The sequence below is a fragment of the Ipomoea nil genome, unplaced genomic scaffold (assembly GCF_001879475.1).
Source record: "Ipomoea nil cultivar Tokyo-kokei standard unplaced genomic scaffold, Asagao_1.1 scaffold0688, whole genome shotgun sequence".
NCBI classification, from domain to species: Eukaryota; Viridiplantae; Streptophyta; class Magnoliopsida; order Solanales; family Convolvulaceae; genus Ipomoea; species Ipomoea nil.
In genome coordinates this window covers 6,724,479-6,741,064 of record NW_017617116.1, presented here as the reverse complement: position 1 = coordinate 6,741,064, position 16,586 = coordinate 6,724,479, and the positions used below count along the sequence as shown (strand labels likewise).

The following is a 16,586-nucleotide window of genomic DNA, read 5'->3' as shown; positions in this document are numbered from 1 at the left end:
ATTTAAAAATTAATTAAACTTACACCAAGAATTCTAAAGTTCCAAACTTTAAAACTATAATTACCACAATTCTCAATATTTGATTTTTCTTTTTTTCTTTTAGGCCAATGTATCACAAGATATTATATAATAAAACAAAAGGAAGATGATGAAATGTCCCATTCAATCTTCAGATTCCACACTGAGAGTGCAGAAAGATGAAGATGATGAAAATGTCCCATTACCCTTTATACTGCTTTTGCTTCGATTCCTCTCTTCATCTTCTACCCAAGCTACTCAGTGGCAGAACAATTTCACCTCTCCAAGTAAATCACTAACTTTATCTCTCTCCCTGTATCTCCTTGTATGTGTCTGTGTGCACTTAATATCACACTATAATGGTGTTGACTTTAGCTTTACAGATCTTATGCTGGCATTGGTTATACTTAAAATCACAATTTTGCTGGACTAATTCTAAGTGAGATTTTTTCCCTTTATTGTTCCTATATTCCATTGCATAAAATTTCTTGAGAATGGGTAACTATAGCTTTTAAATGTTCATTCCAAAGTTGTGATCTTTTTGGGTTAACAGCTATGGGGAGGCAATGGCATCCTAATCCTCACAGCTATAGTGTTCTTCTTTTGAGTGACGAGGGACCGAGTAAACCCAACTTGTGACTCTAACTGACAAAGGGCCACAAGAAGGTAAACTAATCTAGGTTACCCATAACTGATTGGCTCAAACCAAGAAAGTCAATAGGTCACTTTCGTTGGGAGTCGAACTTGATGGTTGCCAAGTCAACAGCCTTGACCAACTTGGCTGGGGTTGCCCGCAAAAGTGTTCTTCTTGAATTGCTAGATTGGATACCATCTGTTGATTGTAACTAATAATCATCTTAATCAATCTGTTTTTGTTTTATGTTTATCCAGCTTTCCAGTTTAATTTAAAAGAAATTCCTATGGGTTTAGATGCATCTTCTGAGGAAGAATGTAGTTATCAGTCTAGATTGCTCCAAGATTTTATGAATATCCCTTCAATTGACAAGGCATGGACTTTCACATCCAATGGTGGTATGTTCAAAGGCTTGTGATTATGAATTATCTCTTTCGAGTTTCGAGTTCTATTATCTGCTAACATTAAAGAGAAAGAAAGCATATGATTAATGCATGGCCTTATATGGTTTTGCTGTATGTGAAGGTTCTCAGGTTATGTTCTCACTTACTCAGCCAAATCTCCAGGCCGATAAGAGAAGGAAATATGTGTTGTCCAGTCAAATCTCGAGAAGCCACAGTGATACCATTGAATTTCAATGGGCTGCTTTCCCTATAGAGATGGGAGGCGGCTCTATAATAGTTCCGTCTCCCTCACGTTCAAAGTTGCTTGTAGTTCATAATTCTCAAATCGGTTCCCCTACCCGCTTTGAAATCTGGGGTCAGTGTGGAGTGGAAAAGGAGTTTCATATTCCTGCCTCTCTTCATGGTTCTGTATTTTCAGATGGATGGTTAGTTTGTAATTATTCTATCGAAAAGAATTCCGGGATTAGTTTATTTGGTAACAATTGCGTGAATAATTAGTTCTACTGGCCTATGTGGTGACAGGTTTGAGGGTATTTCGTGGAACTATGACGAGACTCTCATTGCTTATGTTGCTGAAGAACCTCTTCCCGCTAAGCCAACCTTTACATGTTCTGGTTTCAAGAAAGGGAATTCTTCGACGCAGGATGATTGTGGTAGCTGGAAAGGCCAAGGAGATTGGGACGAGGGCTGGGGAGAAGCCTATGCTGGGAAAAGACAACCCGCACTTTTCGTGATCAACATTGACAGGTGTGGTTTAACTACTATCCACTTTCGGTATGGCAAAGACAGCATATATAGTTGTGGTTTCCGTTGATAGGAAGATTAAATCTAATTCCATGCAGTGGGGAAGTACGGGCTGTTGAGAAAACAGACAAGTCACTTAGTGTTGGACAGGTTGTCTGGGCTCCATTAACTGCAGACTCGCAACAATACTTGGTGTTTGTTGGGTGGCCGTTGGCTAGAAAGTTTGGTATCAAATACTGCACGAATAGACATTGTGCTTTATATGCCATCGAAGCCCCCTTCGTGAAGCTAGAAGCCCAGCAATCAGGGTAACTATGAATTTCTCGGGAGAGACTGGACTGATGAATATTGTTCGGTTTGCTCAAATTTTCTTGTTAAGCAGCTAATTAATGTAAATTTCGAGTCTTTTGCAGAACTAATGCAAATACGTCCTCCATGGTCAAGTTGACAGATACCATAAGCAGTGCTATGTTTCCGCGTTTTAGGTAAGTACTTCACTCTTCAATTGATTTTGCATTGAATTTAATAGGAACTTATATATATATATCTCTACATTCTGCTTGTCAGCCCAGATGGAAAGTTTCTTGTGTTCTTATCCTCAAAAAGTGCGGTAGATTCTGGAGCGCATTGTGCAACTGACTCGCTTCATAGGATTGCTTGGCCAAACGGGAAGCCATGCCCACCTGCTGGAATTATCGATGTGGTATGCTCTTCTGTTTCTCTGCAGAATCTTTAATTTCGAGGAAACACTGTTGACTTCGATCTGTGATCTTTAACCGACATCTATAGGTTCCAGTTGTGATGCACGCTCACAAGGACTCCTTCCCTGGGCTTTACTGTTCGAACCCTGGGCTTTACCATTCAAACATTCTCAGTCAGCCATGGCTTTCTGATGGGCACACTATTCTCCTAACATCTGTCTGGGGCAGCTCTCAAGCAATACTCTCGATTGACATAATGAGGTATCTGATTGAGAAATCATATTTTATGGCTTTCCTATGTATGTAATGATTCGCTAATTCAACTTCAGTGGTGAGGTATCGCGAATTAGTCCTAGCAACTCGAGTTTTTCATGGGAGATCCTCGCTCTAGACGGTGATAATATCATTGCTGGTAACAGAAGACATTGTTTTCCAATATATCTTTATCATATATGTAGCTATGCTATATACTTATGTTATGTACTTATTTATATTTTCTTGCTTGTTAACAGTATGCAGCAGTCCAGTTGATATCCCCGAGATCAAATATGGTTGCCTTGTCAGACAGAACACAAATGAAACCGCGTGGAATTGGCTTGATACCGCAAGCCCCATATTCAGATCCTCTGCAAAGGTTCCTATATCTTGTTTACGTTATCTGCAATATTTCTTTGTTCCAATACTTATACTGCTCGTTTGCAGGTTAACATTTTGTCGTCATCTCACCAGTTCAGTATTCTCGAGATTCCTGTTTCGGGTACATCTGAGAACTCTTATGAAGCGATTTTTGTATCCTCCAAGCTAAAGAAACAACACAGTGGCTGTGATCCACTCGTTGTAATCCTTCACGGGGGTCCCAACGCTGTTTCATTGACGAGCTTCTGCAATACCTCGGCATTTCTTTGCTCTCTTGGTTTTAACTTGCTGATGGTGAATTATAGGTGAGCCAATTAGCTAAATGGCAAACGCTTCTTTCTGCTCTTATAATGTCTTCGCTACAGATCGAAATTTGGAGTGTTAGTTGTGGCTTTGAGTATGATTATTGAACTTAATATGTTCACCCCAGAGGCTCTTTAGGATTTGGCGAGGAGGCGTTGCAATCTCTTCCGGGAAAAGTTGGATCACAGGTAGTGCTTTTCCGAGGTGCCAGGTTAGTCGTTTTGGCGCTCTTTATTGATCGTAATTCAGTGATCGTATATACATGTGCAGGATGTCAAGGATGTGCTCCATGCTATAGACTATGTTATTGACATGGGATTTGCAGATTCATCCAAAATTGCTGTGACTGGCATTTCCCACGGCGGATTTTTGACAACGCACTTGATAGGACAGGTCGCCTACCATCCCTTCCTGTTGTCCAATTGGCTTTGATACCAATTGTTAAGATCAAACGCTTGCCATTACGCCAAAGACTATAGCTAGTTGCGAAGGCGCAATTTTATTTCTTTATACTTGAGCATGGTTGCAGTAGGCACTAGGCGCTAGTCGGGCGGTAGAGTAGCGCCTAGCGCCTAGCGCCTAGACGGTCTAAGCGGGCGCATATGCGGCTAACTAAAAAAAGAAAAAAACAGTGCACGTGTGTGTATATATGTCATATTATATATATACATATACATATACATATAGGTCATATCAGGTGAGAATCATGCCCCAGATGAGAACGTGGGGACAAATCTAAACCATTGATCTAGTAGATACAACGGTTGAAATAAACAAAACTTTGTAATATTTATGAAAATGACCCTGCTCATTTTAAAAGTTTATAATATTTATGAAAATGACCCTGCTCATTTTAAAAGTTTCTAATATTTATGAAAATGACCTCACTCATTTTTTATTTGATTTCTCATCCATTAGATCTTATAGATCAATGGTTTAGATTTGTCCGCACGTTCTCACCTAGGACATGGGTCTCATATGATTAGGATTCTATATATATATATATATATATATAGTAAGGCCGAGCGGACTGGGTTAACTCGGCTAATTCGACCGAAATGAACGAGTTAACTCGGCCGAGTTAGGCGCTAGGCAGTCGCCTAGGCGGCCAGTTGCTTAGGCGGGCACCTAGGGGGGAAATCGTCACGGTCTAGGGGCGCCTAGCGCCTAGGCGAACGCCTAGACCGATTTTCGCAACAGTGTACTTAGTAGTAGTCAGCGTCACGTTTTGATTGCAGAATGGTGGACTCGGCCCACTAAGCCGCCGCCTAACAGTTCTTTTCTTCGAGTTTGCAGGCACCAGAGAAGTTTGCTGCTGCAGCTGCATTGAATCCAGTCTGCAACTTTGCCTTGATGGTTGGCACCACTGATATACCTGATTGGTGCTATTTTGAGGCACTTGGAAGTGAAGGGAAATTGAGCTTTACTGAAGCACCTTCAGCACAACACCTAGAACAGTTTTACAACAAATCTCCGATTTCACATGTTTCCAAGGTGGCCTCTTTTGCTAAGTCTTTATTACTTGTGGAATATATATATTCACAACTAGAAATCTCGCATTTTTCAACCACTTAGGATTATATTTTACGTTAGGAATGACATTTCCAATCACTTTGGGGGATCCGAAAAGTCTTTAATTTGTCACTGTTTCTGACCACTTTTTCTAGTCCTAAATTTCTGTCTACTGTTAAAGTGGTTGGGAATAACGAGTTTTCTAGCGTGATCCCATCGCTACAATCTACTTCAACTTCTCCCATTGATGTTATTCTTTCAGGTTAAAGCTCCAACACTGGTACTCTTAGGCGGTAAAGACCTCCGTGTACCTATTCCCGATGGATTGCAAGTATGTATATACTGAATCGATCGTCTAATTTTGTAATTGTATTAACAGTCCGTTTACCAAGTATCTCAAATCATGGGTTGCTTGTGGGTATTTGAAGTGCACCATTTCATGTAGTGAATGATTTCTTTCTTTGAATATTTGTAGTATGCACGTGCACTGAAGGAGAAAGGGGTTGAAGTTAAGGTTATGATGTTTCCTGATGACATTCACCCAATTGACAAGTGAGTCCTCCATTAATTATCAAATGACTAATATTACACATGCATGCTCGTATATTCTATTCCGTTTTTTGAGTGATGGGAGAAATTCGCAGTTACTATTCAAGTGTGTGCATTGAGTAAATCTCGCCTTGTATGTGACCCTAGTCGGCAAAGAAATATAAGGAGGTAAATCAGTCTAGGTTGTCCATAACTGATCAACTCAAACCAAGAATGCCAATATAATAGACTGCACCCGTTGGGAGTTGAACTCGATTTTACTCCATGCTTATGTGGTGTGTTCTGATTCATCTTAAAAAAAAAAAAAAAAAAAAAAAAAAAAAAAGTGGTGTTGGGCTTGGCCCCACCTGCCAATCTTAACTGCCCTTGATGATCGGCTCAGATACCACTTGTTAGGATCAAGCGCTTACCAGTTACCACTACACCAAAAGTTATATAGTTTGTAGCGAAGGCGCAATTTTATTTCCTTATATACCTCCCACCACCTTTTCTAGATGCAGGGTGCTGAACTTGACCCTTTAAGCCTTCGCCTAACAATCCTCTAATACCAATTATTGGACGCCTGGACTTGGCACTTCATAATTATCTTTTGCCCAACACTCTCTTTCTCTTCTATCAATAAAATCAATACACGTGACGGGAGTTTTACTCCATGAGAATCCATATATCATTTTCGTAATGAAATTTGGTTCTTCTGAGTTCTGCATATAATGAGCTAAAGTTCAATAAACGTATATGCATGCTTAGAACTAATACAAATTTTTAAACTACATACTTTCACTTTCAATCCTCTTCTGCAGACCACAATCTGAGTATGAAAGCTTTCTGAACATTGGAGTGTGGTTCAAGAAGTACTGCTACTAACATGGCTCAGAGGATCAAGTTCTAATGTTCCATGCTTTAATTTGAGTTCATAAATGCCAATATTAGTGCATTATTATAAATAACTCAATGATCTTACTATTAGCAGTATAGAATCGTGCTGCGCTTAGTTTCTCACTTTCTTGTGAGATACTTTTGATGAAAAATGTAATATTAAGAGTTGAAGAGTTACTTATGATGAAAATTGTAATACTTATGTGGAAAATTGTAATACTTAAAAAAAAAAACAAATCTGACCTGTCTCATAGATGATGATCCATAAGATGGTCTCATATATGGGAGAATTTACTTAATCACAAAAAAAGTAAAATTCATTTGTCCCTAGAACCCCAAACTCCGATTCGACAGGATAGTGGAGGGCACAATCTCCTAATTAACATGAATTCAGGCTCTACATTTATAATTCTTTGAATCTAACTTATGCAATCATTGATCACTAAGCTAGTCAATAGATAAATTATTGTAGCTCTAATAGACAATTGAAGGGTATGTATGTTCTATCTCAAGTCTCAACTAAGAATCTAAATTGGTAGTGGAATTGTCATATCCCTTCACGTATATAAATAAGTTGATTACTGATAGTTTGAACCGTATATGTTTCGTTTCGACTAAAAACTTAAGCAGATGTAGTAAGTAGAATGTACATTTATTATTTATATATTATATACCCAACACAGACTAACACCTAAGCTAATAATAATTTGGTTTTTGGGTGTTTGGTTTTGATTAGTTTAACTGTGCACAATTTGTCTTAGTGCATGCTGGCATTGATATGAACCACACACATATATACTTCCCTGTTTTCTTTCAAGCTGAGTTATAATATGAGGTTGCATTGATAGAAGATTGTTGAATCTTGATTGTGAAAGAAATGGAATAATTTTATTAAGATTCATGTCTTATATATGGTCTATATATATCATGCATTTTGTTGCAAGTGTTGGCCACTACCCAGAAGGTGCTCCAACATAGTGATGACATCACTGACTTTTGCTCATTTCTTTTGTTGGAAGATTATTGCTAAACTATAATTATTTCTCCTTTGAAGATGATGATATACAATTAATTAATTAGTATTACTGACTACATCGACCTGATCACTTTAGTATTGTGATAAAAAACTCAACTAAAATAGAATTTGTACAATTTCTCTTTTAAAAAGGGTTTTAAAAACTATAAAGCATATAACTATTAATGTGCAATTCAATTATAAGCGTAGGCTTAGTTGAGATGGAACACATGCTTCAATTTGGTTGCATTTTTCTACCATACTATTTAAGAGTAAAAATTGAAAGAAATCAGAAAAATGTCTCAATGATTCCATTGCACACTTTTAATAATCTAATGACAAAACAAGGTACTTCATAGTCTATTTGACATTTTTTCCTTTTAAAAAACAAAATTATACAGTTTCCAGATTCAGATGAATATATGTCTGCATGTCACTGTAGAGCTCCATCACTGTGCCATGAAACAATGTCTGTCAACCCAACCTTAAACTCCTCGAATTCCTTTCCTCCATTGACGACCTTAATCTCCCCTAACCAAATCTCTGTTGACACTCGAAGAATTTCCAAGATTAACACTACTCCCCCTTTGACAAGTCTGCAGATTTCTCCACCCTTCCCTCTCTCCACTCCAAACCCCATTTTCTTTACTCTCTCCTCAATCTCTCCGACCTCTGCAGTCAAAGTGAATCTCATTCGTTTCTCTTTCATCTCCGCCTCAAATAGCCCTGACAAATCCAGTCCAGATGACATCGAGATTATGTCGAATGCATTCATTGTTCTAATGTTTTTGCATTCTTTATGATCAGGTAATGCTACTTGTTCTAGCGCCGGCGGTGATGATTTCTTGAACCAGGGGTGCTTGATCATCAGTTCTTCAATGGTGGGTCTTGTTACGGGATCGGGGTCGAGCAGCCGGTGAATTATTTTCCGGGCAGGCTTTGAAGCGGCGGACGGGAATCGGAATTCACGGCGGCTAATTGCGCGGAACATCTCTGACGTGTTGCGGCCCTCGAAGGGGCGGCGGCCGGCGAGGAATTCGAAGAGGAGGACCCCGCACGACCACGCATCCGCCTTGGCGCCGTCGTATCGTTGTCTGGTCATCACCTCCGGCGCCGTGTACTCCAGCGTGCCGCACGTGGTTTCCAGGAAGACGTCTTTGAGGTGTTCGGATAGTAGGGCGGAGAGGCCGAAGTCGGAGATCTTGAGGTTGCCGTCGCCGTCGAGGAGTAGGTTTTGGGGTTTGATGTCGCGGTGGGCGACGCCGTTCTGGTGGCAGAAACTCAGGGCGGAGATCAGCTCCCGGAAATACCGGCGGGCCGTGGAGTTGTCGAACCGGCCGCCGCCAAGCTTGGTTAAGAGATCGCCGCCCTTGGCGAGTTCCATGACGAGGTAGATTTTCGTCTTCGTGGCCATGACTTCGTGGAGTTTTACGATGTTGGGGTGGTGGTTCAGCCGCCGCATGGCCAAGATTTCGCGGAGAATATACGGCTCCACCGCAGCCACGGTGGCTTTCTTGTCTATAACCTTGACGGCGACATCGGCGTTGTCTTCTAGACGGCGGCCGTGGTATACTTTGGCGAAGCTGCCGCGGCCCAAGAGGCGGCACAGCTCGTATTTCTTGAGTATGATGGTTTTGCCTCCGCCCTTCTCACGGCCGGCGTCCATGCCTCCAACTGCCGCGAAGGGAGGAAGTCGCCGCCGGTTTAGTGATGCGCAGCCAAAGCTTTGTTCATGGATATATATATATATTGTTTGCATCAGTTACATACCCTATTTTACATAGGAATCGTGTTTGACTTTGACATGGATTAGGATTATTATTATTATTATTATTATTATTATTATTATTATTATTATTATTATTATTATTATTTAAGTATATTAATAGCTACAATATAATAAGATGAGAATTTTTTTTAGAGTATCATTGTGATTCTTGTGTTGTGGATAGGAAATTTGGGGCATGTTTGGATCAAACATTGAAATTGGAATAATATATCAAATATTTAGTAATAATAATAATAATAAATAAAAGAAGTCTTTTTCAAAAAAAAATAAAAATAAAAGAAGTCACTTTGTAAATAAGAATTTGAATCAAAATAAATAAATAATTAAAATATTTACATTTTTTTATGCTACCGACTCTATTACATATATGTAATGTGTGTGTGTGTGTGTCTATATATATATATATATATATATATATATATATATATATATATATATATATATATATATATATATATTAAAATTTCATATTTAATGCATGAATAATGATATTTTTATTTTTTCTACCTTATTATTTTTTATTCTATTGTTCAAAATTAGAGAAATACTGTAAAAGAGTAATGAGTTCTGTAATTACTAAAGAATTTGAATCTAATAGTAAGATACAATCGTTATACCCTACACCACGGCGCGCGTAGCACTGTGCGCCGCGCGCCTCCCAAAACGACGTCGTTTTGGGGTCGTTTTGGGAGGCGCGGTAGGAAGTTGTTGTGATTATGTGTATTTGTTCACACAGTTATGTGTATTTGTTCATACAGTTATGTACATTTTTTATACAATTATGTACATTCTTTTTATACAATTATGTACATCCGAGTCAGAAAATCTGTGTGTATTATGTTAAGAGTTGATGTGTATTATGTTAAAAGTTTATGTTTATTATGTATTATGTTAGATTATGTGTATTATCTTTTAAAAAGAGTATGTATATTTTGTTATATAATTATGTACATTCATGTATACAATTATGTGTATTCTAGTATAACATTATGTACATTTTTGAACAACGGGGTTTTTTAAAGAAAAAATTACTGCCAGGGGCGGGAAATTTCAAAAAAAAAAAATAAATTAAAACGACGTCGTTTTGCATCTGGGCGCACAGTGCAACGCGCGCCGTGGTGTAGGATATAAATTGCCACAAAAGTATGCATACAAATATAGTAATGGGTATCAAAAACCCATAGTAGGGTGCAAAAGTCCCGTCTAAACACCATCTTGTAGTTACTATGCGAAATTGTACAAAGAGAATTATATTATACCTATTCAACCACTTCTTAGGTTGATTTTTTTTTTTTTTTGAATAAAGGTTAAATAGACCATTAAACTACACAGTGTAATTGGGTTATCGAACTAAAAAAACAAACACTACAATTAGGTCAACGAATAATGCAAAATCATTACATCCTCCCAAATGCTCTGTCGGACCGGGGCGTGGGGGCCCTTAGGGTCGGGGTTCAACCTTTTGGAAAGAATAATGCAAAATCTTGCAATTCAACCTAAAATGACATGTTGACCTGGTAATATGATGATGGCAGTTACCAAACTTAAATAAAATAATTATTTAAAAATTAAAAAGAAAAAAGATACCCATCCCCACCCTTGTTCGCTGGTCACCTTGTTGCATTCTCCAGTGAGAAGGCAACCTGACCCAGTGAAAAGAAAACCCAATGGTTGCCTTCTCAGCAAAGAACGCCTTCTCTAGTGAGAAGGTGGGGTTTCCTTCTCACCGAAGAAGGTAACTGGATTGAGAAGGCAACCAACCTTCTATGTTGATTTGACGGTGACCGGTGAACAAGGGTCGGGTGATTTTTTTTTTTTAATAATTATTTTATTTAAATTTAATTTAATAAAATAAACTTTTAAAAAATAATTTTAAATTCGATAACCGTAACATCAGCATATTACCAGGTCAACATGTTATTTTAGGTTAAATTGCTTGATTTTGCATTGTTCGAGAATGTAATTGTATTTTTTTTTTGTTCAATGGCCCAATTACAATTTGCTGCATAGTGGGATATGATGACCTATTTGACCATTTTTTTAACTCATATAATTTGTCTAATTTTATAATTTAAGATTAGTCCGTCAATATAAATTACTCTGTCTTTAATTTCTCATTTTACTTGTTATGTTTATTATTCATTGGTTAGAACAACTTTTATTTCTTCACTTATTTTCTTTAACATTTTCTTATAATTTTTAAAATTGATTTTTTTGTGTTTAATAGTACATTTAAGGTAGATTTCAAATATATAATTTTTTTTAAATGAATTTTTGTTTTTAATAATACACTTGAACTTGATGTAGGTTTCAAATATATATATATATATATATATATATATATATATATATATATATATATATATATATATATATTTGTTTAAATTTAAATTTTTTTGTGTTTAATAGTACATTTGGTGTAGATTTCAAATACGGAATCTATTGATTTTTATATATTAACACCAAATTAAATCATACAAAAATTGTACTGTTAAAAATTTTGGTGAAGTTTGTTATTTAAACATAACACATAAAATGAGATGAAAGAGTAAATCTTTAAATTATTTACAGAATATTATTGATCTCCTTTTATTGGGTTTTGGATTTTACAAAAATGAATTAATTTCATCTTTTTTTTTTATTATTAATCTTCAATAAATTAAAGATATTATCTTTTCTTGATCAAAGAATAACGTGTAAAACTTTTCCTTGAATGATTTTTCAGAATTGCTAATTGCTAATTGTAATTGGTCAAAATATATGCAAATACTTGGCATGCATGCAATTAAACCTTTATTCTTTAATTTTGTTTATTCATATAATTCAAAAAAAAAAAATTAATCTAACCGGTATGAGTTTTTTTTTTTCAACTAATTGACTAGGATTTTAGAACTTATTAAACCGAAAGAAACATACATCATATAATATTATCATCAGAGTCATAATTCAAAATGTGATACATACAATCGAAATACAATCACAAATACCATTTGTACCACTTATAGCTTAAGTTTTTATTTTTTATTTTAAAAAAATAATAAATAAAAAGTAGAATGAGAATCGCATGCATCCAGCATTTTCAACTCCAAGACTCTCAATATCAATATTACTGCCATGTCAAAATATTTTGAGTACGTACATTGAATATAACTTTTTAAGTTTTATTATTTCTTAGAAAAATAACAAATAAAATTATTGATAATTTTTTTTTTTTTAGTAGGATGAGAATCACATGTATTACAATGTTTTCAACTCCAAGACCCTCAATATGAACATAGATAATGCTATTTGTAGTCGAAAATTAGGGGTAGACATTCAAGACTTCCTTACTCTTTTGATTATGACCTTTAAATCAAAAAGGTCAATACGCACTTCTCACAAAAAGTCAAACTTAGAATTTGATGATTAACAAGTTAACTGCCCAACTAAGTTATCTTAGTTAAAATTCGTCACTCATGCATCACGTGTTTATTTGTACATGATGTGATTTCGTATTTTTTTTTTAATTTGTTTTACATAATAATTTCTCTACTAGTTGTACAATACTATGTATATGTTGGGCTAGATAGTCGAGTCTAGTATCATGCATGTCATTGAAACATGACACTGATTGTTACACACGTATAAAGAAATAAAGTTACGTATTTGCTACTAATTATACATTTTGGTGTAATGATAAGCGTTTGATCATATCATGACAATATATATTATCATATAATAATGTTACATTGATTATTTTCTTTTTTAGGTTTATCATATAGAAAGATCATTTTAGTGTTGACAGTTGACTATATTTTGAGTGCAATTATCATCCTTATTAGTAAGGATAGGTGTTAATATAATAGTACTCGCTCTGATCTGCATAATTTAAACACTAAATATAATGAGCATCATATATAGAAGTCTCCAATGGAGAAGTAGCAAAAGTTGATCTACAAAGTGATGATGTACAAACAAAAGGCAGTAAGATTTTGGAAGCCTTTTTCTTCTTGATAATACAAAAAGCACATGGCATAGGTTGAAAACCCAGCAACCTAAGTGTGGGCTGGTTATGGGTGATCTCACAAATATTCTGCATTGAGGGCACATGATTGGGTATCGACTTTTTGGGCCTTATTTTTGAATGGAAAATGTAACACATTTAGCTTAAAAGATTTATTTTAGATTTGTATTAATTAAGTGAATGACAAATAAAAATATTCTTTTGCTAAATTATAGCTGTTCATGTTCGTGCCCTGTAAAATTTAAAGGGTTGATACAAAATATTTCCTCATGGGTTTTAAGGTACAGTTGCGTTCTGAAGACCTGAACCCAAGACATCTAGTTAAACTAGAAAAAACTCATGACATCTCAATCATACCTCATACATCCAGAATAAGAGTCAAATAGACCATCCAATTACACACCAAACTGTAATTAGGCTACTGAACTAAAAAAATTACAATTGGATCCTTGAACAACACAAATTCATGCAATTTAACTTAAAATGACTTGTTTACTTATTAATATGCTGACGTGTCGGTTACTGTATTTAAAAATAATTTTTTAAATTTTATTTTAATAACTTTAAATGAAATTATTATTTTAAAAATAAAAAAAAATAAAAATTGAGAGGCTTGCTAGAGACGAAGGGGATCCATGGCAGGTCGGAGACGAAGGGAACGGACCCTTCATTTCCGGGCAGCCGCCATGGAGACAAAGGGTCCCCTTCGTCTCCAGCCGCCATGGACAGCCTCCATGGAGACGAATGGGACAGTCTCCATAGCTGGCTAGAGACGAAGGGATGACATACTGTTTTTTTTTTTAAATAATTATTTAATTTACAATTATTAAAATAAAATTTAAAAATTACTTTTAAATACAGTAATCAACACGTCAGCATATTAATATGTAAACTAGTCATTTTATGTTAAATTGCATGAACTTGTGTTGTTCAGGAACTCATTTGTATTTTTTTTTTTTAAAGTTAAGTGACTTAATTATAATTTGGTGTGTAATTTGATGATCTATTTGACCCTTATTCTCATACATCCCCTCAATATATAATCCTAGCTCCGTCCCTATTTCCCGATCTCATTCTCCTATCTACTAAGTACTAACTATTTAAATCTCAATAACTTTTCATTGAATTTTCTTAAATGACACCCCACTCAAGTTTTGATAAAACATGTGAACATTTTTATCATTAATTTAACCTTCATGTGTGTGCAATGAACTTGTATTATGCCTCGACCTTGATGGCTTGATACACTAGTAATTTAATTTTCATCTTCTCACTTTCCTATCTACTAACTATTTCAATAAATTGTTGTAGCTGGCATTTTATGCACGCACTTCCACATGAGTCCTGGGTTACAGTACCCCTAAACTGAGCTAACAGTAATAGTACGTACTTTAGGTCAAGCTGAACATAATAAATAGTTGATTAATTGTTTTCAACTAACTATCTTGTCAGGCTAGTAAACTAACTCATCCTATTCAACTTGTCTTAATTCGAAATGTTGGGCGGAGACATGGAGGATTAAGTTCAGTATATTGTCATTAAAATGTGATGCTAACTATTATGTAAGCTAAGTCTTAAGAAATAAAATAATACATTCGCTACTAGTTATATATTTTGACATAATGGTAAGAGATTGATATTAAAGTCAGAGTAAAAAATATCATATTATTACCTAATAATTAAATTTGAAATAGCATCAAAAGGATTAAATTGAAAATTAACTCTATATATTTTATACCAACATGTATTGTAGACTTAGTACCTACCTCCATCTTTCTTCATAGATGGAGCTAGACAGTACTTTATTATCTATAAATTTACTGTTTTCAAAAAAAAAAAAAAAAAATCTATAAATTTACTTGATGTTTAAGCATTGAATGTTTTTGTCATCCTTTTCTAGTACAAGTCCTGATAGGTCCCTATCAAATTAAAGACAAAATTTAACCTCATCTCCCTGAATTTATTTAGGGGATATGTTGTCGAGTCGACTCAGACCAAATTTAATGGAGCTTATCTCCAAATTGTCTGGAAGTGAGATTTGAATTTCACCGCGTGCTTAAAAGTTTAAATGCAACTATTCTTATACTAACTAGACCAAGTTATTATTTGTTATTTGGTACATCCTAATTGATTTTTTTTTTTTTTTAAAGCTAGTTACAGTTCTTTTCCGACTTGTTAGGAGTTTACCGCTTAAAAATACACTTCTTATTTTCTGTATTAAATATTGAGGGGACCCTGTACTTTCATGAGCATGGATGAAACCACTTCTTTCATCAACTTATAATGAATTTATTTCAACTAGGCGTGTCGTTACTCCATTTGTTGGTTAAAGTTTTGCAGATTTATGGTCTAGCTTTTTTATTTTTATTTTTATTTATTTATAAGTCCACTCCTACATTAGAGACCGATGGAGGAGATAAATTGTGAAATATATGTGCCTCAACTAGAGCAAATTATACCTTTGACTATAATCATCATTCAAATTATAATATGTCTGTAAATAAATTGAAGACATAATATGTTAACTACAAACACTGCAGACACATAATATGCAGTTAACATATTATGTGTCTGCAGTTAATATATTATAACATACCTATGGTATAACAATTGTTCAATTGGTTTATAGGCTTCAAATGCTTGTACACTAGTGTTTGCAACAAGGCCAAATTAATATATCCATGCATATTCGAACCCTACACCTTGCAACTACTAGCAAAATAAAATTTATAAATTTATTTTCGATTGATCGATAAGTTTAGCTATGTCCCGGGATAATTTTTTAAATTTTTTTGGGTTTATATCCAGGAGAGTTGAAAATTAGATTGGTGAGTTTCTCTTAGATTTAAGTTAATTAAGCTTTTATTTTCAAAAAAAAGTTAATTAAGCTTCTCCTTGTGATCTTTCGTCGGCGAAAGTCTCAAGGAGGACTTCACTCAGAGTGTATTTTTGAGCAGTGAGTGTAGACTTTCTCGTAAATCAACATTAATTATGCTTAACAAACTTTATTATAATTTTGTGTATGGGGAATTCAGCGTATAATTTAGTGATAAATTATATATTTATTATTTTCAAAATTAAGATTTATAATCACAATTTAACATAAGGACTATAACTCAACTTTTTGCCCATAGTAAATGAATTGGAGCCGACCTGATTGATGGTCTCCTACGGTGGTCTAATAAATGGTATAGTAATTGTATTCAATATTTTCTGCGCCATGGCAGGCATCTATGGTTGGTTGTTGTAGATTGTTATTGGTCTTGATGCAACGAATTGAAAGATATTTTGATCAAATAATTAAAATATATATTGGTGAAAATTTTAAACATTTATGTTTTGTGATAGTTACAGTAAAAATTTTAAATTTATTATTTTAATTACATTTCAGATCATTTGACA

The 16,586-nt window shown here is 35.1% G+C and overlaps 2 protein-coding genes across 2 annotated transcripts; one reads left to right on the top strand and one right to left on the bottom strand.

The window, feature by feature from the left end:
* The first annotated feature begins 107 nt into the window (after positions 1-107).
* Positions 108-6,552, top strand: LOC109175907 (acylamino-acid-releasing enzyme-like). Its single transcript, XM_019325283.1, has 17 exons — positions 108-305; positions 910-1,050; positions 1,178-1,481; positions 1,579-1,803; positions 1,899-2,108; positions 2,214-2,285; positions 2,368-2,503; positions 2,590-2,762; positions 2,831-2,913; positions 3,014-3,135; positions 3,204-3,442; positions 3,568-3,628; positions 3,711-3,833; positions 4,737-4,934; positions 5,215-5,283; positions 5,428-5,504; positions 6,302-6,552. Exons 1-17 carry the CDS (start codon positions 146-148, stop codon positions 6,363-6,365), a joined length of 2,457 nt encoding a protein of 818 aa, XP_019180828.1. The 5' UTR covers positions 108-145; the 3' UTR covers positions 6,366-6,552.
* Positions 6,553-7,740: 1,188 nt separating this feature from the next.
* LOC109175912 (CBL-interacting serine/threonine-protein kinase 7-like) lies at positions 7,741-9,087 on the bottom strand. The gene has a single exon (XM_019325288.1). The coding sequence runs from the start codon at positions 9,056-9,058 to the stop codon at positions 7,826-7,828; it is 1,233 nt and encodes a 410-aa protein (XP_019180833.1). The 5' UTR covers positions 9,059-9,087; the 3' UTR covers positions 7,741-7,825.
* Between the last annotated feature and the right edge of the window lie 7,499 nt (positions 9,088-16,586).